The sequence below is a fragment of the Pocillopora damicornis genome, chromosome 8 (genome assembly GCF_964200805.1).
Source record: "Pocillopora damicornis chromosome 8, jaPocDami1.2, whole genome shotgun sequence".
Classification (NCBI taxonomy): Eukaryota; Metazoa; Cnidaria; class Anthozoa; order Scleractinia; family Pocilloporidae; genus Pocillopora; species Pocillopora damicornis.
In genome coordinates this window covers 7,013,023-7,039,897 of record NC_142677.1, presented here as the reverse complement: position 1 = coordinate 7,039,897, position 26,875 = coordinate 7,013,023, and the positions used below count along the sequence as shown (strand labels likewise).

General features: G+C 39.8%; 3 protein-coding genes and 1 pseudogene across 4 annotated transcripts in view; all 4 read right to left on the bottom strand.

Annotated features, from left to right (window-relative positions):
• Positions 1–1,969, bottom strand: part of LOC113666116 (uncharacterized) — a 3,230-nt gene extending 1,261 nt beyond the window's left edge. Inside the window, exons 1-4 of one of the 2 annotated variants that reach the window (XM_089214567.1) lie at positions 1,716–1,969; positions 1,306–1,613; positions 1,002–1,149; positions 60–213 (exon numbers count right to left, since the gene is read on the bottom strand). In XM_089214567.1, coding sequence (XP_089070693.1) covers positions 110–213; positions 1,002–1,149; positions 1,306–1,434 — 381 coding nt within the window. In that variant the 5' untranslated portion in view covers positions 1,435–1,613; positions 1,716–1,969 and the 3' untranslated portion in view covers positions 60–109. Of the gene's footprint in view, positions 1–59; positions 214–1,001; positions 1,150–1,305 lie in introns of both variants that reach the window. The other variant, XM_089214568.1, reaches the window with a different exon arrangement.
• A 289-nt stretch (positions 1,970–2,258) lies between these two features.
• LOC113666118 (monocarboxylate transporter 10-like) lies at positions 2,259–6,041 on the bottom strand (annotated as a pseudogene).
• Positions 6,042–6,827: 786 nt separating this feature from the next.
• On the bottom strand, positions 6,828–24,750 carry LOC113666124 (vigilin-like). The gene is made up of 19 exons (XM_027181882.2): positions 24,561–24,750; positions 24,080–24,400; positions 21,269–21,490; positions 20,449–20,649; positions 17,796–18,105; positions 15,928–16,139; positions 15,283–15,387; positions 14,841–14,919; positions 14,587–14,726; positions 13,869–14,087; positions 13,331–13,417; positions 12,709–12,840; positions 11,849–12,067; positions 11,018–11,239; positions 10,187–10,693; positions 9,794–10,033; positions 8,994–9,221; positions 8,132–8,344; positions 6,828–7,801 (listed from the first exon to the last, which is right to left on the bottom strand). The coding sequence occupies exons 2-19, from the start codon at positions 24,353–24,355 to the stop codon at positions 7,520–7,522; spliced, it is 3,894 nt and encodes a 1,297-aa protein (XP_027037683.2). The 5' UTR covers positions 24,356–24,400; positions 24,561–24,750; the 3' UTR covers positions 6,828–7,519.
• Positions 24,751–25,279: 529 nt separating this feature from the next.
• Positions 25,280–26,832, bottom strand: LOC113666125 (serine/threonine-protein kinase mos). Its single transcript, XM_027181883.2, has one exon. The coding sequence runs from the start codon at positions 26,571–26,573 to the stop codon at positions 25,719–25,721; it is 855 nt and encodes a 284-aa protein (XP_027037684.2). The 5' UTR covers positions 26,574–26,832; the 3' UTR covers positions 25,280–25,718.
• Between the last annotated feature and the right edge of the window lie 43 nt (positions 26,833–26,875).

The window sequence follows — 26,875 nt, the reverse complement described above, 5'->3', positions numbered from 1 at the left end:
CCCGTTCGGGGATAAAAAAATTACTTGTCCCCTACTAAAAAAAGAAAATCTCAAAATACCTCTCCAAGCTGCTTAGTTTCGATTGTTTTTCCGCTTTTCACTTCTACCGTTAAACCCCCATCGTGCCTCGGCTCACGGAATCTCGACGGTAGTTCACTTCTGATGTCATGGCATCAGGCTTGAACAGAGGGAGAAATACATCCATACCCTTGGCTAAAAACAAATCACAGCAAATCTTATTGTGTGAAGAAAATTGGACGAAATATTTACCTTTTACTAGCCTAGTTTAATATCTGTTCTGCAAGTTACCAACTGAGTTTTTTCCGCTCAGATTTATGACCCAAGCGCGAAATGCATAAATCAGGTCTCTCCCATTTCCTCTCTCATTAGTCAAAGTTTTCATCCGCAAACTTTTTCCAAATATAACCCCTTTCCTTTTGACATATATTAAGACTAATTTTCAATCTCTTGTCATGAACGGCGAAAACCTACACAGGAAAATGGTTAGTTCAGCGAAAAAAAATCTTCTTTTGTAAATTATTTTTACCGCTTGACAGGTAGTTCTCATATGCCTTTAAATCGTACTACAAAAGAGATTTGTACGAAGTTCATTAGGAATGCAATTCTGCACTCATCTCTTGCTATTTTTGTAACAAGAATAGGTGTTTCTTAAGTCTGGAACGGCCGTACTATTTGGAACTCTGGGATTCACTATACTCGACAAACATAGTATTCGGTTCTTCTTGGCACGCACCTTTGTTCCTAGCGAGCCGCATAAACAAAAGAAAAATTTTAATTAATCGTGCCATCAGACACGCCACTGCTCAGAGGCCGCCGCTTCATTTCACTCTATGCCTCTTGTTTAACGTGTCATTTTCATGTGCGTTCACTTCAGTACACGTTTCCCGTCGAGGGTCACATTTGGAAAACCTGGCAGCTAACATTATACGATCATACACCGCGTTCCTATCATCAAAAACAAAATAAAACGGAATACTTACCAAAAGCATATCCATAGATTTCTACCTTCATGCATATCCTATTCTCGCTAGCTACTGGATATATTCTGACATATTGCCCAAGTTTTCGTTCTTTCGCTTCGCTGTAGACCGGCTTTGCACTGGCTGATGTGCTTCCGTAAAATTCCGGCTGCGGCGAAAACAAAAAATACGTTGTAATATCATAGTCGGGAGGTCAGTAGTTCTACTTTTCTACTTTTTCAAACTCGATCTCCACAATTAGGCATCTTTAAGTGAAAAAAAGGAAAAGGGAAACTCAAGAAAATAAGTCAGGCAAAAACCACACCTTTATGAAATTCCAGTCGTCCCAATAGTCCTTTTCAGGTGATACCTGGACCCTGTATCTTGTTACCCAGCCGGGGCGTGGCCCCATAGCGAGACAGCCTTGGATTTCAAATCCACAAACAAGATGCATAGCACCCAGGTTTACTTGAAAATATGGAAAATAATCCTTGTACCGAGATTTTGGGGCCCAACCCGAGAGGTAAAGTCGGCCATAAGCCGCGGGAAAATGCGAGTCGTGGCTCGAGGCTGTCAGTCAATTATCTGGTATCGTGATATTAGTCCGCGAAATTCCGAGTGGTGAGCCACATCCTAGAAATTCGGTCAAAGAAACCAGCTTTTGCAACTTTTACAACTTTCAGAGAAGGCAAAAAGTTATCAGAAAATATTCCAAAAGAGTAAATTGTAACTTACGAGAGGCTTCAGTAGATAAAGCAATGCACAAAAACGAAAGCAGGAGAAAAATGACGAAGAAAGTTCCTCTCCTCATCGTCGCTTAGCCGTGGCACACAAAATCTGAACAATGTCAAGCACCGTGTCGTCCTAATGAATAAGGGTTCCAAAGTGAGCCCGCACGCACGTCAGAATTTTTCGTAGTAAAGACCATCATGAAGCTGACTTTTTTTTCAACTTTGAGTGGCCATATCCTCATAAAGGAAAACGAATTCACGCTGCTGCAGAAATGAACAAATAGTAACAAAACTGTAATAAAAGTTTACGAATGTAATTGGTAATCATCAGTCCAAGTTGAGCACTAATAGCAAAATATACGCCTCGCCTTTGTAACTGAACAAGATAATAAAAAAGTTTACATAGCATGCGCATGAGTAGTTAATGGGACACGCGGTGGTCGAACGTTAGCGAGAGATCTGCGTTCGAGATCTGGCCGAGTAAGACACTTAAAACTCTCCACCCAGGAGTTTAAAAGAGTACAGACGAACTGATAAGGTCATCAGACAAAACGCTGAGCGGTAAAAAGCGATTGAACGGCATTCAGGGGGAGGAGCGATATTCTTAGTCGCTTCATACTTCATGTCGCTGGAATTGACATTCCAATCTCGGCAATCTGATACACAAAGAATGTGTGGATCACCTTGAAGTCACAAAGACGACTAGATACCAGTCTCCCAGCGCACAATGACAGTCTATAATAAACAAATAGTCGGGAGGCCGCGTCTTCAGTGATTCCAATATCTTCACAATATCGCACCTAAGAATCAGCATACACAGGCATCCAGTCTCATTTAGTCCATTTTGGGCTTTTTAACAAAAGAAAGCTTATTTAATTTCAGTAACGAGAATAGTATCAGAGATATCGTTGGTGCCATTCATGCCCCGTGCCCCATTGATTAAAACCCCCCTCTTAGCCTTAATAGTTCTCATTAGCCTCCCCCTCCTTCCCCAAACGAGCCCCCCTCCCCTTAAAAAAAAGGGGAAACCAAAAATTTTCATTTGGGCTTGGTAACGTTTCACTTCAAAATATAGTTGTATTTCAATACGAGTATATTTTCTGGTAGAAATTGGTAGACATAGAATGTGTTTACCTTTTCGAAGGCACACAGTCGACCTGACACCAGTCTCCCCGCGTATGAAGCGATTCCATAATACACAAAGAGTCTGGAGGCTGCACCAGCTTGGATTCCAAATTCCTCCAAATTCCTCGCAATATTTCACCTAAAAACAAATAGCAGGATTGAAAATCAAGGTAATATTAAACAGACACGACTGTTATTGATACAGGAGATGTAAACTTGTCTGGGATTATTAAGCTAATCTGACAAAATACACCCGTTATTCTCCTCCATCGCGAAAACTTTTTTGCATCAACATCTCTCACCCCTCCCATAAAATTAAAATTATCAAATGAATCTGTGGTACATAATGAGTGAACATCATAACAGTCGCTACAAATTTCGGTTCTTTCCACACTGCTATGCACACAGGCACCTTGACTTGTTCTGCTGCTCCTGAGTCTCTCCTAACTCCATCCTCCCCTGTCCTTCTTTTGGGTTCTCCCCGCCACTGGTTATTTCAGCGTCCTTTTCAGCCACATCATTTTTGTCAATATCAGGTATCTGTACATTGGGGCTATAAGTAAAACCAGACAGGCGCAATACTGGAACCACGCCGGCCATTATTTTGTAGGTGTTCTGCCAGTCAAGGGTGGCTATCATGGTCTGCAAAAGGGGACTTAGAATAAGGACCCCCCATCCTTGACCACACATTACAATCCCAGTGGCCATTGAGCGCCACTTGTTGAAGTACCTGTTGATGATATTGAGGCTTGCAGAGAACACACAAGTTGTGCCCTAGCCATAGAGCACACTATAGGTGAGAAACAGTACGTTAATGTTTCTTGCCAGAGAGGAAAGGCCAAGGTTCAGTGTGCACAAGAACCCTCCAAATAGGGTGGTGACACGGCAGCCAAATCGCCTGACAAGAACTCCAGACGCATGTCCACTGAAAAAGATGATAGCAATGGCCAGAGACCCTACCAAGCTGACGAAAAAAGGAAAAGAAAAGAAAAAGACGGGAAAGCACATAAAGCATATTATTTCCTATTACTCCACCCCACGGTATATCAGTTCTCATCATTGATGGGAGAAACTATTTTTCTTCATGTGAACCTTGTACAGTAACATGATTTCCCCAATTTATGATAGGGCCGCGCTCGGATCGCGGTGGGATCGCGTCTAAACCGCATTTGGGTCACTACGGTCGTCTTTCACCGAGATAAAAAATGTGCAGTCTGTCATCGTACACCCCAAATACCTTTCTTATTAGGAGTTTTTAATTCCTTCAATTTCGCTCTCTGATTAGGCTCCGAACAAAATTTTGCTCACAATTGGAGATTATAGATTCTAAAGAGAAAGTGTCAGTTTTCTTGATCGATCGACCACACTGTTTTGATACCCTGAAATCTGTAAGTCACATAAAATATTTACATTTATAACTCAGTTTCCTTAGCCGTTTTCTCTCTTCTATCCTGAAAATAATTAATAACCACAGGAAAGAAAATTGCAAAGCTAAACATAAATCCCAGTGCAGCCAGCCAAGAGAGTGTCGCAGATATGCAAACAATCCACGATCCTGCACGTAAATTTGAGGTATGATTTTCGCGGAAGTTGACCCACAGTAGTTACAAAATGATTCTTTTTGTGAAAATGACCACAGTATCTCTGAATCTGAGAGGTAAAATATATAAATATTTGATATTCCCTTGGTTTTCTGTGTGATACCACTTTTAAAATCGCTTAGTCTCTTATGTTGTCCTGTTTAAATCTATTGTTGGTACTCGAGAAATCATTTTCAAAAAGTAGTACACCTTGAAAAGATGAAACAAAGAGAAAGCATCAAACCCCCTCATGATTTTACGCGATCTGCGATCAGGAATCCGTGTTGGACCCTAATAAAGTATGTTTTTCGGCGAATAATCTTCATCTGACCCAGCTGGAATGTCAAAATGTTTTGCTCCCTTTCAACATGTTGACAGCTACGCTTGATTAAGAAAGCAAGCTGTCTAAATATATCTGGTCACGTAACTCTCCCTACGAGCTGCGTTGCGTGACAGCTTCATGAACGCGTTTCGCAAGTAATTGGCTTTAGGCTATTAATGCAAGTACTTTCAAGTGAGAAATTGCCTCGTAACATTCCAAAGACGCGGGAGACGAAGAATGAAATTCTAATGAAGGCGCTAGCCGAAGCCACTACTTGTTCACGTTTGATTTGGCTGCTAAAATGATAGTTCAAACAAGCTGCCATTTTTTGCAATTTAGTTTATAGCAAATAAACTTGAGTAAATGCTTTTATTTGAGTAAAGAATCTCCTATCGTTACACATGGAGACCACGCATCAGGTGACACCTGGATATCGAGGGCGGGTGGTTAGAGAATACACGCGAGGAAGTACCATGAGGGGATTATTGGTGTGCCACATTTACACCTTTTGCTGTTCATTTACGCAAAATGTACATTCATTTACGTCAACAGTTGAAACTATACGGCAACTATACATTCATTAGCACATCCATGAACTTCATTAACGCGGACGAATTTTCAAGAACGCTATTTGCATATATATTAACATTCAATAGCATCAACGGATGAACAATTGCACCTTTGGACAAACAAACACGACAAATATACTTTCAATCTCGCGCAATGGTTGATAATTAACACCAATAGAAAATCAATTGCACAGTATGACAATCAATTGCGTATTAGAGACATACAATAATACATTTAATTGCACCTTCATACAATCGTTTATTGAAAATGGTTAATCATTAACGTGAACTGACAAACGTGTGTAGTAATGCACTTATCAGCGGCCATCCCGGGGGGTTGACCACGGGGAACCCCCAGGCATTTGCACAAAGACATTTGCAAATTCCACCTACCCAGGGCAAATACTCCGGGAGCATAATTTGAAAGGACTCCCAAATTGTAACGCAATCTCTTTCATAATTGTTAATAAAAGTTAAACAATAATATATACAGTAAGAAAAAAATAGCTAGTCCACCTGTTTTCTGCATACAGTGAGGTTCAGCTTTATACCTTGTAAGTCATAGAAGGACAATTTCAACGATTTCTTGCGGAAAATATTTTCGCTGTGTTAGGATGACCAACAAAAGGGGACAGATGTACGAGAAAACGTAAGACACGCTTACCTTTTTCTCCGTCGCCATTTTGGAAGCCGTTCAACGGTAATACCCAGTCCCCGCGGTCCGGATCTTTCATTTTCAAGATGGCGGCGATGTTACAAATCCCGCGGGTCTTTCCCCGTGTATCTTGCCTCGGAAGTGCAAAAGCGGTCCAATGCCTCCGTTCCGAGCCAGAAATTGGCGACAAAAGTCAGCAAATCCCGCGCTATTCCCCCGTATGTCCCCGGGGTCACCCCCCTGGTATGGCCGCTGATAAGTGCATAATAACAATAAACTAGGGAAAAAGAAATTTCAAAATTGTTCTGTTACAGTGTACTGTACTGTAATGTTTTGTAATTTTCCTTCAATTTCTTCTCTGCAGGGCCTAATCTGGCAATTGAGTGCAGTAATTGCCTAACGCGATTCCTTGTCGTCTTGCCTCTGCTCTGTTTTTCATCTGTTCTTGCTGCTATGGATGTCTTATGTCCACTTTTAGAGCTGCTTTTAAGGCACTTATTGCTTGCTCTACGATGTTAAGAAATGGGCAACACCAATGTTTGTCAGTTCACGTTAATGATTGACCATTTTGAATAAACGATTGTATGAAGGTGCAATTGATTGTGCGTCTCTGTGCAAATTGTATTTTTGTGTCTCTAATACGCAATTGATTGTCACACTATGCAATTGATTTTCTATCGGTGTTAATGATCGACCATTGCGCGATATTGAAAGTATATTTGTTAAGTTTGATTGTCCGAAGGTGCAATTGTTCATCCGTTGATGCTAAAAAAACTTAGGACCCCGTCGGGGCATTAGAACGATGAGGGGACTTTACAGCTCAGACTAAACGTCAAGTGACGACACAAAAGATAAGACAAGGTTATTCCTTTTCTGGTTAAGCAATTTATTTGACCTTACAAAGCCACTTAAGAACTGGTACCGGTCAAGTCAAATAGTTACTCAGCCTTTTTGCAAGGTTACAGAAGTCACTTGGTTAGACGTACCAATAAGCAACCAAGCAGACATTGAGTTTCATTTTTATCTAAATATTTCTATTTTGAAGGGGTGGGAATATAAAGAATATCAAATATTATGTTAGATTTTATTTTTTTTCTTCTCCTTCTATGGAAGTATGTCTGTTTATTTGATTGTCAAAAGACAAGTCGGTAAAATCAGATGAAAAAATAATTTAATTTTGCTGAGCAAGCTAATCGACGATGATGTGAATTTTCGTCCAAGACAGAGAGTAACTAAACCCCTTTAACAACCCCTTAACTATACCAAATCAAAAGCACGCAACTCCTCCACCAGCATACGACAAATTCAAGGTCTCATCGAGGGAAACTAACAAAAATCAACCGGAATAACAACGCTATGTGATTTTGATCATACAATGTCTCTTAGTTACCAAGTGCCAGTCACACAAACACAAGAAACAGGGGAAAATAATCAGAAAAAAATTATAATAATTTCACCACAACGGTAAACAAGCTAACAAAGCTAATAAAAATCTACTAAAATCTTCGTTAAGCTGTCAGCGACCTTGCGCACAAAAAGTGTCGTGGTATACTCTTCTCAACGGCGGGTCGGACCCCAGGCTGTGGGACGGGGAGCGGCCGCGGAGCTGCCGATACAGGGGAAGTCGGCAATGTTGGTGGTATCAGGTGGAAGGGGCCTTTCTATAGTAGACTGCTGTTGAGGTGGGGGCTGCTGCTTCCTGCCTCCGTCTGCCTTCCGCACGTTATCCCAAGGAGCATCCCTAACAACGAACCCTGCCTGGTTGCCTTGTTTACTTGGCGGGTTTAGGTAATGGTTGACAACATCATGTTGTTCAATCTCGTCCCGTACGTCTTGCATCTTAAGGAAGGAAATAAAAGGAATTAGTGCCGTGATGCGCGACAAAATATTTAAGTTAATGCCACGGAGATCACAATATGAATATTGGTAAAGGGGATCACAGAACTGACGGCACTTTGGGATAGTATAAGAACAGTATTCACAACCTAATAATCAGCGTTGTGTTGGTCTAGGTGACCGGTAAGGAGAGCACGGGAAGGTGAGGGGAAAGGGGAAAGTTTAAGAGAGCGCAACCTTGAGGATCTAGAAGGGTTCAAAGATACCACTTTACGCTCGCGTCAAGTTGGTCCACCAAACCTCTTTTGCATATATAATATCTTGTGCACTCACGTATTCCTCTTCCAACAACAGAAGCTGATCTTTTGCTTCCTCTACGTTATCTGCGAGACCGGAAATGACGACAGGATCAGAGGTGTTGAGTGACGGGAACCGTATGTCCACCCTGTAGGTGTCCATGAATTTCCGGATGGCTCTTCCTTTGGTGCCAATCAGACGGCGGTGAACTCGGGGGTCAATGGGTACCTCTACACTCACTTGCTCCTCCTGCCAAAACAACAACAATTAACACGCTGGTATCGGCACCATAAGATCGCAAATGAGCCGACCTACTGCACGCTCCATGAAGTTAATCCATAAAACAAACAAGCTGTTATCACTGTAGTGGCGCAGTCGTGCGATAATTACGACACCGCTTATTTCCGTTTGGTGTCAGTCTTAGAGCAGGCGCTCATGACCAGCGTGGCAAGACGCTCGTTTCTTCGTCCCCGAAAAGATTTTAGACGAGTCAAGGAGAGATTTGCAAGGTGGTCTGGCATTAATGAGTATCAGTGCCAGACCCCTCTCAGACCTCTCATCAGTTCACGTTGCTCAAGGCTTCATACGTTCCCGAGGGCGAAGAAACACTCATGCCCAGGCGCTAATAAGGAGCGCGTGCTCACAGATTAGTTTGTGTCGCATAACGCGACTCAAGTGTTACTCCTGCCCAACCCCCCCCCTCCACCCCCTCCCTTTTTCCCCCGTTCAATAAAATACAATCTATGGAGACAGTGTAACAGCAGAGACGGGCAATATTGCACGATCACATTTTAATTTCACCGCATTCTTATCAAAGGCTAATAAAAAGGTTTACATAGGCTAAAACAGGCAAAGTGCTAAAAAAGTGCTACGAAAGCTTAATAAAATTAACACCTACCAACTCATGAACTATCTTCAAAATGGCTTCCTTGGCTGCTTCACAGTTATGCTCGTAACCAGTCAAGATAATCTTGTCCGCGTCAGCCTCCGAAGATTCCACGGGTGGAAATTGTATCTGTACTCCGTGTTCGGTGCGGATCTTCTGAATAACTTGTCCTTTGCGGCCAATGATCTTAGGGTGATAAGAACTAGCGACGGTTATTTCCATTTTGAAACTTCGTAGTTGCTGCGAAAAGAGTGGAAATGACCATTACTCTAGATGGGAACGTTATTCCAAGGTTGGCGCGTCTAAAATCTGGCCCGAATTACACATTATTGTGGCTTCTAACTGGTGTTTGTCCTGGCCATTTGTTCCCACCCTTGATTGTTTCTACTTATCAATTGCTTCTTCTACCCCTTTTCATTTCATCCTTTTACCGTTGAAGAAAACTAAAGTCGAAAAGTAAACCAGAATTGCTTTGTTTTTACTTTAGTTCGCTGTGTGATTAGTCCAGAAAACTTGCGCCACTTTTCCAGCCAATCAGATTCAAGACCAACCGACCCGACTAGGTCGGCCGCGTTTTCCCGCTCTTCAGGTAGTTGGCTTGTTTATTCTCCAAGTTCTCACTAGCTCCTCGGATTTTCCTTACTATGATTGATATTGATTTACTATTGATTGCTTTGGTTTCGATTTTACGACAATCAATCGAAAAGCTCTCTAACCGCACCCTGCCGGGAGCATACCACGAAAGCGCACGGCAAAAATCACATATAACGATCATTTAAGACAAGGTCCTTTTATACAGATCAGAATCTCACCCGATCTTCATTCTCTGCCTCAATCACAGCCACCTTCTGTTCAAGCGCCTCGATAGCCTTGTTGACCTTGGGACGAGTACCAACAATGACTACCTGGTCAGACTCGTCCTTAGAGGGGGGTATGGTAATATTGACGTCAAACTCGTCCATCATTTGACGGACATTGGCTCCTTTGGCGCCGATTATAAAGCGGTGGTAATCAAATGGAATGGTCATCATCTCTGTGATTGGGACAAGTTCCTGGAAGCAAACAATTAATAGGGTGTAAGGCGTAAAAAACTTCAGCGCAAAGAGGCAAACACGGCATTGGACATTGGATGGCTCGGGTACACAAAATCTCGTCGATTTAGCGCAAATTGCCACCCCTTCCGCTGAGGAAACATGTCTACATACCAGTAATGCTTCCTTAGCAGCTTCAGCATTATCCTTAGATCCAGTAATAGTGATGATGTCACACTTTCGGGGACTAGCCGGGGGGGAGCCAGCTTCATCGCCGTTCACCTCCACGGGGGAGGAGCTGCCATTAACCATGCCTTGTCCCTTAGCTGCTGGGTCTCGGTCGGGAAACTTGATCTGAACATTGTACTGTGAAGTAACCTTCTGGACATTGACCCCTTTGGCTCCCATGATGTTACGGTGGTACTTCTGAGGGATGACGCACTCGATGGACACCATGGAATCCAGCTCATCTACAATCTCTAGGATCCTTTTCTTTGCTCCGTCGATGCAATCCTTGGCGCCTTTCAGGACAACACGATCAGAGTTCACGCCGTTCCTGGGGAAACTGACCACAACTCCGCCGAAGTCGTCGGCGATTTCGCGCAGTTTTTCACCTCGCTTGGCAACAAAATACTTATGGTGTTTGGGGTCTACGTGTACCTCGCCTTCGACGATGTTGTCCTGTAAAAGGGGGGAAATAACCACGTTTTCACTAAAGCTATCTATATAAATACGTTATGTGCGATCTTAGAAGCAGTTGCATATTAGGGTGAAGGAAAAGAAAATGAGAGACGTTTACATGCTAATCTATCCACAATCAGCTGCAAAGGAATTTCCTCAATTTCCTTAGGCGTTGACAAGGAAAATTTGTTGAACAATCACGAGCTTGTTTAGTTCGTAATCATTTCTTTTATTCCCGTGATCTCAATTCTCGATTCATGGGTGAAAGGAGAAATTAGATGCTAGTCACTCTAGGGGGTCAGAAAGTTTAAAACATATCTGTACCAGATCCTTGATTGCTTTCATCAGTTCTTGCTTGGCTGCCTCCACTCCTTCCTTCTTTCCAATGATGGTGATCAGTTCCTTGTCTTCATCATTTGGTGTCGGGAAAACGATCCTTGCTCCTGTATTCTCGCGCACCTTTCTGATGTTGGATCCACCCCGTCCAATTAAAAAGCGGTGATGCTGTGGCTTTGCACGAATCTCTAGGGTGTAACTATTGGTCTCCTGTGACACGGAAGAAAAAGTGAGATTTAATTTCATGAAAACCTTAATTAGTTTTGATTTGTACTTGCTACTAGTTACTTGACTGTCGCATATTGCGAGTCTGAGTAGTCTTAAAATTTATAAATTCACCAGACAATTTTCCTCTCAGCCTTGCAAAATAATATTGAAAAAACCCTTTAAATTCAATTCCGTAGGAGCTCAAACTTTTCCTTAACAAAATGAATTACTGATCTGAAAACTGTCCATGCATTGTAGGATTGAGCGATCAACAACTGGCAAAACCGATCTCAGTCCTTTTTACGTGTACTGTGACGAAAATCAGTGAATGACCCCGATATACTTGGAGAAAAAGAATTCCAAGTGCTCCCGATGGGATTTGCACCTACGACCTTCCGATTACCACTGCGAATGGTCTACCATTGAGCTATTGGAGACTAGTGGCAGGCTAAGGCGTTTAACTGGGTCCATGGGGACAAACGTCCTTCATAATGCTAACAGAGGAATGTCGATGTGATGCTTCTGCACGATGAGGATGAAAATGAAGATGGAGAATTTAAAATCTTGCGATTTTTATGCAAAACATCAATTTTTGAAAACTTAATTTCTAACCTTTTCATTCAAAAGCTCCAGAAGCTGTTTCTTGGCTTTTTCCACATCATCCTTTGGTCCACGAATAAGAACTTTGTCACTGTTGGTTCCCTCAGGTGGGAATTTAATACTTACTCCCCCACAATCATCCATGATTGAACGGATCAACCGGCCTTTTGCACCAATCACAGCATTGTGATGTTTGTGTGGGATAATCACTTCAATTTGGGTGACATTTGCCTGAAAAACACACGTGTACATTTGTTAACCCTCTAACAAGCACCTCTTTCAAAATTCTCTGCGTTTGTTGCTATATACATTTACCTCTGTACTTCTACGCAAATTAGTTGTGAGAATCTGGTCTAAAAATCAACACAACAAGCTGTTTATTAGTCCATGGAAAACGGAGAATTTTCTGATCACTGGTTTTTCATTTGCCTGAAAAACGTACGTGCGCTTTCGTTAAATCCTTAACACCAAAGATCTCTTCCAAATTTCTCTGTTAGATGCTTTTTACTTCTATGAGAGATAGTTCTGAGAACTGAGTAAGATGACAGGATGTTCAACAGTTAATGGAAATCAGAGAATTCTCAGGCTAAATTTCAATGGCCCTAACTATGAACTACCGTTCATCCCGTTACTAAGAACATCCTTTCGTTATATCACAGTATGCTCCTGCCCCTATATTCTTGATTTCATTTCCTGAGATAATATCGTGAGATAACACTGTCTCAATGAGAAAGTCTAGTTTCTTATTCTCATCACTGCTATATGGATAATGTAAACATGTGGTTAGGAGATTTCAAATTTTAGTCACTTCTTGGGAACTGAGTGTTAAGCCTTGAATCTACACTCCTCGAATACAACAGGTAAATCCTTACCAGCTCATTCTGTATTGTTGTTATGCGGTCACGTGCAGCTTCCACCTGTGCTTTGTGTCCTGTAATGACAATGACGTCACTGTCACTTCCTTCAGCTGGCAGCTCAATCTTTGTGTCAGTTTCTTCTCGGATCTGCAGAGTAAGCAGTGACAGATATTTAGACAGCACAAAGGGTTAGAGAAGAATCTACAAATCTAAACTTCAGCATTCATGTTCTCCAAAGTGTTTGCTTCATGTTTCCTATGGTACTGATAGAGAGAATTAGTCAAACAATCAGGAGCTTCTCTTGGTCTCAATAACTTCTCTCATCCTCATAACCTTTATTATTGGTTGAAGGATGATACAGTAAGGGGAAACTAAATTACCCTGTGATCTAGAATTGCATTGGTCTTGCTTTACTCCTTTCAGTAACTGGAAAACTTGCTCAACACGTCTCAGTAATTAAGTGAAGCCAATCAAGACTTGTACCCAACCACACCAAAGCTTAAAAGCTGTTTTGTTCAAAAAAGTTTAAAATTGTTTTCTCCCCAAAAGCTGCTTAGACCAAAAGTACAAGTTAATGACAACCTTTTACCGCAATCAACTAAGGCTATTTCTATTTCTGGTTAACAACACACAATACCTTCTTGATGGTTGCTCCACCTCTGCCAATCACATTCTTATGGAACTGTTTAAAAATGGGAACTTCAACACGGTAGTTAGCAGCAATCTAAACAAAATAAAACAGAAGAAAGATTCAGCGCATCTGCCAGCTGACCTATAATATCTATCTTGTTAGTTTGTCTTGTCAAGCAACCCATTTACCAATTACAACATGCCAAGAGATGTTTAAAACTATGTAATTTGTCAACAGAATAAAGATGATTATATAGAAAAAAAACATATAAATAAGTCAATATCAGAATGCTGAATGTGCAAATATGGTGACACAATGTTAAAAAATTAGGATGATTTTTCAGCCAAAACACCCTCTGATGGTCAAGCATTTGGTCTTTCATACATGTGACTGTAACAATTACCTTTTTGTACATAATGAACTATTTGACTTTGAGCAAGCTTTTCCCAACAGAATGGCAACAAAACAAAAGAGAGTTCAGCTTGTAACATACTTTAGCTGCCCTAAAAGAACAAAATTGTTCAACTGAACCAACAAGTATTACCAGTTCAGAGCTCAGTTTCTTGAGCAAAGTGTAAACACCATCTACATCTTCTCTGGGTCCTCGTAAATTCACAATATCACTCATTTTGCCAGCATCAGGGAAGGAGATTTGAACTTCTGGATATTTCTCCCGAATCTCACGGATCTTTCCTCCCTTAGTGCCAATGATGGTTCGGTGGAATCGTTGTTCAATAAGAATATCTTTGGTCTTTTCATTTTCCTGCAAGGAGCAGTGCATTAAAAGAATTTCCACACATGGATGACATTTGAAAACTGATCTTACTTTGAGCTACATTTACGATGGGAATCCTTTGATAAGCATTTCAATGAGTAAAAATTCTATAGGACATTGGAAAGGAAACAGAATCTTTCAATGTGACTTTTCCATAATTTGAGTAACTAACTTTTCAACTCCCACAAGTGATCAACACAGACTTTCTCCTTTCAATATCAACACAATATCAAGTTAACAAGTGATGAGAATTCAGAAAAACATCAAAAAGGGGATTAATTAGTTGATGCAATTATCAAATTCTCCAAACTACCATCAGAAGAATTGTATGACAGACAGTAAGGAGAATTACTAACTAGATCTTGGGAGTGACGGGGTTAAATAATGGGAGATAAGCCACACCAAAAATGCCATATTGCCAAAACAGCAAAAACAAACAAACAAACAAATTGAAAACTGTAAAAACATTTTGCACAAATAAACTTACCAGTTTCTTAACCATTTGCAATATTTCAGCTTTGGCCAAAGCTACTCCCTTGGGTGAACCTTCAATCCTCAGTACATTGCTCTTTTCGTTGTTGGATGGAATCAAAATGGATGTTCCTGTTTCAGTTTTAATGCGGTTTACTGAAAAATACAAGCAGAAACACATTACGCTCCATTGCTTGGTTTGTTTTCTTTTCACAAACACTTGAAAGGTATCACAAACAAACTGCAATTTGATGAAGTTTACAGTCATACCATTGCTTCCATTTTTGCCAATGATGTGTGGGTGATACTTATGGTCAACTAAGATTTCTGCAAAGTCCATGGATGCTCTCTGTCATTTGGACAACAAAATCAGTGGTTGGTGAGAAATCAAACACAGATTCTACTGACAATAATAAGTTCTCATAATTTACCCATTTATTTTCATCTAGTCACATTTGCCTAGCTTCCCATAATAGAGGACTTAAATATCTCACTTTTTCAATATTTTACTTTTTCATTTTACATGTTTGGCCATTCTGAGCTGTCTCAATCTCATCAAGACTCTTTTGTCCCCATCTACACAGAAAACTTACCAGACAGAGAACCCTTTTGAAAGCAAAACACTTCTGAAGGTTATCAAAATGTAAGTACTTCTGTTGTAAGACAAACATTGTCACATATTTGATCTACCTTTGGTTAAACCTGAACTCACCAGTTCTCTAATAAATGTCTCAAGGGATTCTTGTGCCTTCTCTACTTCCTGAGGGGGTCCTTCTAAAGAGACGCTGTCCTTCTCATCACTGAATTCAACATGAACCTGTCAAAAATCACCGTCCTATTACATCATGCACATAAAATACAACAAAATTACACACTGGACATAGAATTGTCATGTGCAGAGGTTTCAATAATCCTTTACACCCTAAAATCAGCATCCACAGTCTCCATACTCCTCTCTATACATTCCCTTTAGTACTGACAAGAAGGCTCTCTTGTTTAGGTTGCACTATAACAATTCCTTCCCGGGCACAGCTGCGTATTGCACCATTGACAGCGGCTTATTGAAAAAGTTACTGCAACTGCTGTATCTGAGAACATACAACTGTTTACAGCGCGTGTGCTTGTGCTTTGTGTTGACTTCCAAATCTAACAAGTGAATTAAGGGGTTTCTTCTCCACAGAATTTTCAAACCTCCACCACAAAACAAGTGACGAGAATAGAAAAATTATCAGCTGGATTTCTTGTTCTTGATACTAAATTCTCCCAACTGATTTACAAAGAAGAGTATAACAACAAGAGGGAGGAATGTCAAATCACATTGAGGGAATGAAAAGGTAGATTAACTAAAGCTGCCAACCTTTTGTAAATCCTGGGTAATCTTGCGTATGTTCTGTCCTTTCCTGCCAATGATAAACCTGTGGAGCCAGCGGGGTGCATCAACCTCGGCACTAACAACACTGCTTGCTTTCTCATACACCTGGGTCAAGGCTGTCCCAAGTTTATCTGGCTCACCACGCAAGGTGATGGTCTCTGAATCACTGTCTAAAGGTGGCATCTCCACAGACACACCTGAGAAAATAAATTTCCACACCAAAAATTCACCTCTCTTTTTCTTGATAATTATATGATAAAATTAATTGCCTTAACCTTTTAAGCATGATTACCTGGAATATAAAAGGATGTTTACATTTTAACTGTCTTTAGCTTGCCAAAAGGCTTCATTAGAAGAACTGGGTAAGTGAGCATAGTACCGTAATTTCCGGTCGATTACCCGCGGGTAATCTGTTGATTTTGCATTAAATCCGCGCCACTGCGGGTAATAGGGAGGTGCGGGTTATGTGACAATTTTAAATTCTTCTGGAAGTTGAATTGAAAAAATTTCTCACCTACCTGCGTTTCCACCTCTCAAATGAATTTTATTGTATCAAAAGTGCCACAAAGCGGCACGAAAACATGATGCCAACTCGAGTTTATTTCACGCATAATTAGTTGCGTGACAAACAAATTTTTATCGGCACGCGTGAAAACAAAACCTTGATGGTGACAAAAATAATCCAAGGATATCCGGCGCATCAGTAACAAATTTCCAGTTTTCACTAGCTTGAGCTAAAGAGAATTTTCCCGTTTTAAGGGACTTGTTAGGCCCAGTAGAACAGGAGATATCGATTTTTTTGAGAAATTGCCGACAGTAATTTTAAATCCCAAATGCATCACCAGAATGTTGAAAATAATAGGTGCGAAACTTAACTAATTTCGCGCTGAAAAAGTATTTTAACGACAAATGAACAATGGATATTGCTCATTACGCTCCTACATGCTATAAAAAGGTAACTGACTGAATAAGAATTATAAACCTCGATCATTCGCGATAAGTGTATCCACGAGTCACCAATTAAGTTAAAATGCCTGCTGTGAAACGCCCACGTCACAGTTTTACGTTTGATTATAAGCTTAGAGTAATAACTCTTGCCGATGAAATCGGTAATAGAGCAGCAGCAATAATCAATCAATAAAGTATAAGCTAATATTGACACAGAATTGTGCACATGTCTGAATCGAAAGACTGAAATGTATCGCCTTAATGTCACGTTTTCGCCACCGAAAAAGTTGAATAACAACGTGCGGGTTATCCACCGGTGCGGGTAATCCGTTGACTTTTTTTTTCGCCGTATGCAATAATCGGCCGGTGCGGGTAATCGGCCGTGCGGGTAATCGACCGGAAATTACGGTAACACCGAGTTGAAGCTGCTAATTCATGATGCCAGAGCATCATTACCCTCTAATTATCAGAGGTGATCAACATATAACTTCTCCCCATAGTATTCATACATTATCCAGCAAACAAATAATAATACTCAAACTTATCAGGTAGAAGTTGTTATCCTAACATCTAACAAAATTCACATCACTAATTTACTGGGGCATGTGTAGCAGCTAAAGGGGAGAATTAACAATCACATTTTGGGAGTTTAAGGGTTGATGCAGCTTGTGCATGAAACTTTGGGCTGGGCCTAGCTTAAAACAGGAGTCTATCCACAGGTAAAACTGCACAGCATTTCATTCTAACATTATCTGTTGAAAATGGAAAGAAAAATGATCTATACTCCTTTTGAGACTTTACATCTGCTACTTTCACTACAGGAAATTTACTATTCAGCAGTCAGTTTTTCTTTTTCTGACGGCTTCCTGTTTATATATATTTCTGAACTTCATTCCTATACTCACCAGTAAGAGCCAGTATTTCCTGCAGGGTACCTCCACGAGGACCAATCACATACTTATGCTGAGACTTCTTTACTTCAATGGACACAGTGGTGGTCTTCCGTTTTTTCTCCTCATATATAGCCATAATGATTTCCTTTGCCTTAGCCACACCTTCCTTCTCCCCTGCGATAGTGATCTCGTCCTTCTGAACAGATGGAGGTGGGATGTTGATACGTGCTGAAGTCTGTTCTGTGATCTTCGAGGCATTGGCTCCGGATATGAAAGGATGGTAAAAATGTTCAATGTTGAGTCTTTCAAAGGCAAGTTTAGCCTGCAAAAAATAATTAGAAATAAAAAACAGTGAGGAATAGTGAGGTGTTACTTAACAAAAATTTTCCCTCAAACACCAGGCCTCCACTCAAGCCAGGTGGCTCATTCAGCCCAAGCTCATCTCAGCTTCTGTGGCACAAGTGGAAAGGGAGTATTGCAATTCCCCAACCCAATCAGAATGGGATGCAAGTCAGTCACAAGTTCCCCCATTAGGCTCCACAGACCATTAAGCCATACATAGTCCTGGCTGAAGAGGGGCAGTGTGAGAGGAAATCATCTTGCTGAAAAAACTCACCACAGAACAAGGTCTTCACCTAAGACCTATTAACTTGAGGTGTGTAGTGCTGACCCTAACACCACAACATCATCTCAAAATTTCACTTTAAAAACAGGCCATAACAGCATCTCAAAATTTCATTTTAGTAAAAGGCCACAACATAACCTCACAATTTCACTTTAGAAACAGGCTACAACATCGTCTCACAATTTCACTTTAGAAAAAAGCTACAACATAACCTCACAATTTCACTTCATAAACAGGCCACATCATTCACAATTTCACTTTAGAAACAGGCCACAACATCATCTCACAATTTCACTTTAGAAAAAAACTACAACAAAACCTCACAATTTCACTTCATAAACAGGCCACATCATCTCACAATTTCACTTTAGAAACAGGCCACAACATCATCTCACAATTTCACTTTGGGAAAAGCTACAACATCATCTCACAATTTCACTTCAGAAAGAGGCCTCAATATTAGCTCACAATTCACTTTAGAAAAAAGCTACCACATAACCTCACAATTTCCCTTTAGAAATAGGCCACAACATAACCTCACAATTTCACTTTAGAAACAGACCACAACAGCATCTCACAATTTCACTTTAGAAATAGGCCACAACAGCATCTCACAATTTTACTTCAGAAACAGGCCACAACATCATCTCACAATTCACTTTAGAAATAAGCCTCAATATTAGCTCACAATTCACTTTAGAAAAAGGCCACAACATCACCTCACAATTTCACTTTGGAAACAGGCTACAACAGCATCTCACAATTTCACTTTAGAAATAGGCCACAACATCACCTCACAATTTCACCTTAAAACAAAGCCATAATGTTATCTCACAATTTCACCTTAGAAACAAGCCATAATGTTATCTCACAATTTCACCTTGGAAACAAGCCACAACATCATCTCACAATTTCACTTCAGAAACAAGCCACATCATCATCCCACAACTTCACTTTAGAAACAAACCACAATATCATCTCACAAATTCACTTTAGAAACAAGTCACAACATCATCTCACAATTTCACTTTAGAAACAGGCCACAACATCAACATCGTCTCACATTTTCACTTTAGAAACAAAACACAAAATCATCTCACAATTTCACTTTAGAAACAGGCCACAACATCAACATCATCTCACAAATTCACTTTAGAAACAAGTCACAACATCATCTCACAATTTCACTTTAGAAACAGGCCACAACATCAACATCATCTCACAATTTCACTTTAGAAACAAACCACAAAATCATCTCACAATTTCACTTTAGAAACAGGCCACAACAACATCTCACAATTTCACTTTAGAAACAAACCACAACATCATCTCACAATTCCACTTTAGAAACAGGTCACAAAATCATTGCACAATTTCACTTTAGAAACAGGCCACAACCCACAATTTCACTTAAGAAGCAAGCCAAAAAGGATCTTATACTCAGAAACTAAAAATTGAGACAAAATTAGTTGACAAATTGTGCCTAAGCAGTAATCTTGATCCTTTAAATCCCAAGATCTGAAAGTTAATTCTCCCCTATTGCTGCTGCACATTTTCTTTTGAACAAGTCACAAAATTTAGTGTTAGACCAAGAGAAAACCCTTTACTTGACAAGTTTAAGTGTTCTCATGACCTGTCTGTCTATACAGATTTTAAAGGGAGAAGTTACAAGTAAATCACCTCTAGGAGTTAAATGGTGAAGACACCAGATAACACTTCTTTTAGCATTGCACAATAATCTGCAAAAGGGAATGCTACTCTAATATTAAATGTTGCTTACTTGCAACTGAACATCAGAGAAATTTTAGATCACCACAGTTGAGAAGAAGTGCCAAGGCCAAAAGGGGTGAAAATTAAATCATAGGGGGGCTTGAAAATGCCAATGTGTCAACAATTCTGTCTCTGACTGCTGCTATGCCTTGTATGAGCAATGAAATCTGCCTTATTCATGCAAAGCTGTGTTAGGCCACCTAAATAACTGCCAAACCTATGTTTCTTTAACTCACTCCACCCAACACTAATTATCTCCTTGCAACTTACCTGTTCATCAGATATGATCTGTATCTCATGCCGAGCACTGTCCACACCTTCTTTTGTTCCCACAATTCTTATGGTATCAGATCCGTCCCTAGGCATGGTGATTTTCGTCGCAGTTTGCAATTCAAGTGTCTGAAGCGTTTTGCCTCCTTTGCCAAGAATGAATTTGTGATGTTCGCGGGGAACGTTGAGTTCAACATTAGCCTAAAAATTCAAGATTATGTCAATTATGTTCATAAAAACCCTACTGCCCTTCAACCTCTAACACTGACCAAAGTCTAATTCCTTCTTACATTAAATCCATGAATCACATGTTAAAGTCATGAGAATTAAGGAAATGATCACCAACTAGGCCTAAAATTAAAAGGTTAACTTCCATTATGTACATATAACACCACTACCCTTTGACAGTGACTAACGTTAAATTTTTTTTCTTTATTCTCATTACTTGTTTGCTTGAAATAGTACTGACAGTGTAAGGAGAAATTCTGTCTAGGTCACTAGTGCAGCTTGCAGGGTTAACTCTTTACACCCTAATATTGGTTGTTATATTCTCTACACTGTTCTCTTTACATTTGTTATGGTACTGACAAGGAGAAGTTGTTTGACAATCAGGAGCTCCTCAAAATTGTTGATTATTTCTTGTATTCTTGTGACCTTTACATTTGATTCAAGGGTGAAATTAGATGCCAGTCACTCTTAGAGGTGAAAGGTTGAATGAAATATAAAACCCAAATATCTGTCAGACTCCTTTGAGTACCAGCAGGTATGCTAGAATTCTCATTACAAATATATAAATTTTTCAGGTACAAACTGCTTTTACCTGAGTCTGAAGTTGGGTTAGCACCATACGCCTAGCTTTTGCCAGTAATTCTGGTTTTCCAGTCACCATGATTGTCAAGCCTTGATCTTTTCCTGAACTGATCTCAATTGAAGCTCCGGTCTTTGCCATAATGTCGCGGCAGATCTCTCGTTGACGGTCATCTCCAAAAGCATTTTCATTGGGCTGTTTGTAACGCCTTTCCTCCAGAGGAACTCGGAAGACCTACATTGAGAAGTAAAAAAGAAAACAAAAAACATTACCCAGGATTGTAAAGTACAATCACCACAAATAACAGCAATTCCTCTGTTCTTTACAAAACCTCTGTATTCTAAAGAATTGCTGGCATATTAAAACAACTGTTTCTTTCATCCTTTTACTCACAACAGCCAAAATCTTCATTCTCCACATGGTCTGTGCGATTATTTTTTGTCAACTATAAGTGAGAGAGGCTTTCATTTCAACCTAAGCAGATTTTTAAAGATAATCTGTGTTCCAAATCTACATCAGAGGCTGTATCTTCATCTAATGGCAAAGGGAGCCAGCAAAAACCCATCCCCATTACTGGGTGCAAGATCCACCATCTACTGATTCTAATTAAAAACCTACATAGAAACTTTAAATCCCTGAAGATATCATACTCAAATCTAAACAGCAAAACAATCAAAGACAAAAAAAAAAAAGACATGTTGATACACTTCTCTGTAAGAGAGAATCTGTAACTCTTTGTCTTTGCTAACTCTAAACACATTCTACACCCTTTGAGGACAAAGCCCCAGTGCTTTAATTTCAAAGACACGCTTTACAGTAAAAAATGATTTTATCTAACTTCTAGTTAGATTTGGATATCATATTAATTTATTACCACAAGCTCAACAAAAGTGTAGAAAGAGATCTGACCCTTTCCTGTGATATGAAAAAAGAAAATGACTTCTAACCAAAAAGGAATATTCTTTTATCAAACTAACAATTGACACAAAAGACATTCTTGAGACAATTTCTCTCTCCCTGGAAATCTTTCATCTTATGTCCAATTAAAATTTATCTTACAAAAAGCATTTTAAAGGAACTAAAAGAGAACGTGACGCATTTAGACGTGGATCAAAAGAGGTTAATAAAAACATTAAAAATGAAGCTTGGCTTGGCACATTTTACACTAACCCTACAAGATCAAAAGAAATGTTAACAAATTGCTTCCATGGAAACTGAAGCAGGAGAAAAAAATTTTATGCTATTATTTATTTAATCACCTGATCAAGTTTTGTTTACAGAAAGTCTTTCTTGTGTTAATCTTCATAATACTACCTTTCCACCTCTTTTATTTCAAAAGTTGCATATTAAGATACTGATTAATTCACTGATAGCTAGCCACTCCTGTCCTGAAGTTGGTGTCTCTCTGGACAGCTGTAACAAGTAGGATTATTCCCCTACCACTAGAGACTGGAGAAGTGAAAAAACACCTCCAGTAATTAGAAACAAGATCATATCACATTTCTGTTTTTCTCTCTTCTGGAGGGCATGATCAATTAAGTTTTTTAAATCATGAATTAATGGAAAATTTTTTAGTGAAGAAAGAAAAGGAAGAAATATATTCATTAAATTTCAACTCTTAGTCCTAAATGTATTTGGATCTAATTACAGTACCACATACTAGCTAATGTTACTGGAAATTACAGAAAAATAACTCTTGACATATCTTGCTTGACACAAAGGATGCTTGATCATTTTATGTGGGGGCTTACAACAAATCGCTTATTTTCATGATAGGAAAATTAGTTTTAATATGAAGTGGGCTGTTGGCGGGACACGTAGGGAAAAATTAACTCTATTCAGATAGTTATTGTTCGCTATGCAAATTGCCTATTTCGTGACAACAGTGCCGGCGAAACTCGAAGAAACATGTGATCAGAACTTTAAGACTGTTTTCTACATGTCGCTAAGACCTCACAAATACCTTTTTTTACTTAGTTATCAAAGAAGGCACGATGAAAACGGAACGCTAAAAATTAACTGTGAAATTGCGTGAATTCAGAAAGTGTGGATCAGCAATATAGAGGTATTTTTCATTATTCCTGAGAAATGGTTTTCGACTATTTTCTACTCAGAACTTAACGATTCAAAAAACTTGGCGATCAACTACATAATTCCATTGATTTTAATGTGTCGTGAAATAATGTCAACATTTTACCAACCATTGAGGCAAGAATTATGAAAATATCACTTAAATTATTGATGCTTTGTATGGTTCAAAACTAACTAGCAAAATTCTGTCGAGATTGAAGCAGAAAAACGCTCAACTGTTAAAAAGTACACAAAGGAAAAACGTGTCAATATAACGACAATGTTCTTTGGCAGTTACTATGTCAGGGAATAATTTAATGAAACTATTTCTTCATACTTCAACAACAGCCAACACCGTAAGCCGTGGGCTGACCGGAAGACCTGTAAACGTGGCTTGAAGAACTAAGCATCGCTCATTGTCTATCGAGAGGAAATATTCTAGGCGTAACAACTACAGACAAAAATAAGTTTACAATAACTGATACTATCTATTTCACGGACGTTCTTTTCCATATTATGAAATAAAAGCGATCCCGTGGGCGAAACAGAGAAAGGCAATTCCAGTCGTGAGGTTGTATCAATTTTCACGCTGAACGTAGCAATCTAAGTAAAGAACTCAAATCAGCTATATTCATACCAAACTAATAAATATTAGACAAGTTCAAAAAGAACAAATTAACCTTCACTTATTTAGAATTCCTCTTTAGAACGTTAATTTCCTTTTTGTCTCTATGCGATTTCAGTTATATATACCTGAGTCACAGTGGTAGAGCGAATCGGACCCGTTCCAGTTCGCCATTTTGATCCGGCGTCGCTTTGCGTTGAATTCTCCACATGAGCGCTTGGAAGGGGAGGGAAAGCTTCAGCATACGTCGGTTGATATCCCTCTAAGTCCAGTCCGTCATCTTCTTCGAAATGGTTATTCAAATCTTCCGGCGGGATGTAACCACCGTCGCTGTACACCGACCCTTGTAAGATTTCTTGAGGGTGGCTCTCGCCAGCAACAGGATCCCCATTAATCTTGTCCATATTCTTTAAATCTGGTCCGTTAGCCGGTCAGGATCTGCAGTCCCACTAAGGTAAAAAAAAAAACATAACACAAACCAAAGCTGTTAAAGACAAGACTAGACGGGAAAATACTACGTCTTTACGGCACAATCACTTCTCGTGGCTAATCGAAGGTTATTCAATCCACGATTGCAAACAAAGGGGAATTCCACTAAAATTGGCTAACCTGCCAAGCAATGAGGACTGTTTCCGATAAAATCAGTCCAGGGATAGATTCCTGGGTTAGCAAGCCAGTATGACGACCAAAGGAAAGGAAGGGAAACTAAGTCTTTGGGCCAAATGGCTGAACGAAAAGAAACACTGATCAAGTACTTCTAAGAGAAGTATATCACGCGCGAGAGCACGACGAGATCGATAAGTTCCTTTGTCTCACTTCCAAGATAATTACGTCATACACTAACCATCCAATCAAGTTATAAATTTTATTCGCTCCCAGTTTAGCCGAGGCTGCATGCAGGCGCAATATTTTGTTTGTGACTGCGGTAAACTTCTGAAGAGGATTTTTACTCCATGTCCTCTTGCGTGAACTAGTTAAGTGGAATGTCTCACTTCTTCCGCTGAAGCTGAAGAGCTAAAAAAGATCTCTTTGTCTCTTCCAGTCGAAGGTTAGACTGGGCTTCTGGGCATAACATTGGTACGCACAAAGATTCTTTTCCACAGGCTTCACATTTGTCGACCTTTGGATACTTTAAACCCGAAAATGTTTCGACGAGAGCGAAAATGAGTTGGCCCGATTGAGAGAAACCGGAAAAACAATTCATCCAACAAGGTGGTCACAATCTCCACGTAATCGCGTATAGAATCTTTAAGCTTACCAATCCGTTATTACCTTCGATATAAAATAAAAAGAATTATGAAAAGAAAAACGAGAAATTGTCGCAGAGATTAAGGTAAAGCCTTTTATTCTGGCCCTCGGCCCATTTTTCAAGATTTTTGTCTTGTTGTTGTTAAAAAAAGGCTAGAAGTTGCGAATTGTGTGTAATTAAATGCATCAAAGGTTCGTATAAAATGAAACGATGCATTTTTAAATGGCGTGATAATGATTCAAAATTACATTAACGAATAATACACATAATAAATCTGTCTTTTCCTACTAACAAGTAATTATATATCTCAATATAGTAAAATATCTCTTAAATAAACAACTCTCCGCTTTGCATTTTAATATAAACTTCTTTATATACTACAGTTATATACCCGATCATTTGTATTTAATCTACATTATATAAAACAAACTTTACGTGCGTGTGACCAGCACTCTTCAATAAAATTAAAATATATATATACTTTCAATTTAATCTTTGATATCAGAGTCATTCAAGTCTCAAGGAATCAAACACTTAAGCAAGTTTACGACCGCGGTCATAGAGGGCCTTTCCTCGGGATTGCCATTCCATGATGACGTCATCAGCTCCCTGTACCGGTTGTCTACGTCATTTCCCTCGGGGATCTCCGGACGCAGATTACAGGCAACAACTCGGAAGATCACAATCTGATGATTTTGTAGCTTGTACGGAATTTCACGGGTCCAAAACTGCCACAAGCAGATTCCTAGGGAAAAAACGTCAGCTTTGAAGGTGGGACTTTCCCCCTTCAGGAGTTCGGGAGCCCGGTAGGCATATGTTCCGGTGAGATACGATCGTGACGGTGTATTGGGCCGTTCTTGGATGATCTGACAGCATCCAAAATCGGCGAGTTTACAGCTACCATCCGGAGCTATAAGAACGTTGGCGGGTTTTAGGTCGAGATGTGCGATGTTATTGTCATGCACATATTCCAAGGCAAGCGCCACCTCGTATGCAAATGTGACGCGCCGTTTAAAATCGACTTTTTCATCTGCGTCGTCCAGCACATGTTGCAAGTTTCTTGAACTGACAAACTCCATGATTATAAACGGTTGTTCTTCAAGGCTGCGTGCTGCGTTGGTTCCCAATACTCGCACAATGTTTGGATGTTTCAGAGACAAGACTTCGTGGTGCACTTCAGCCTCGAAGCTTTGCATCGCCGCTTTTTTGTTGCGAGTGTTGGTGTGAAACCTCTTCATGGCAACCTTGCAGTTCTTGTGCATAGCTTTGAAGACAGAACCAAACCCACCTGATCCCAAAAGGCGAATGACCTCGACCTCGTTGACATCGACTCGTGATATAAGTTCAATAGAGCTTTGACTTAGCATTCTCATTTTGTCTTCTGTTCACTATGGAAAGCAGTAAGTTTCCAGGATTCCCGGGTAACGGTATACTTAGGTGTAAAGCTTTGCTAATGAGGCATGATCGTGCCGCAGGGGAGTTATCATTACCCTTGGGTGTACATAAACAGATTTATGACCATTCATTGAAAGCTGAGAGAAATTAAACTGTGAAGTTTGAGTGTTAGTTAGATGGCCATTTGATCAAAGTGTAAATATCACCAGCTTCCAACAAATGACTGCTATTAATGACGCACCTCGGAGACATGAGATGAAAAGAAAGACGCTCAAACATC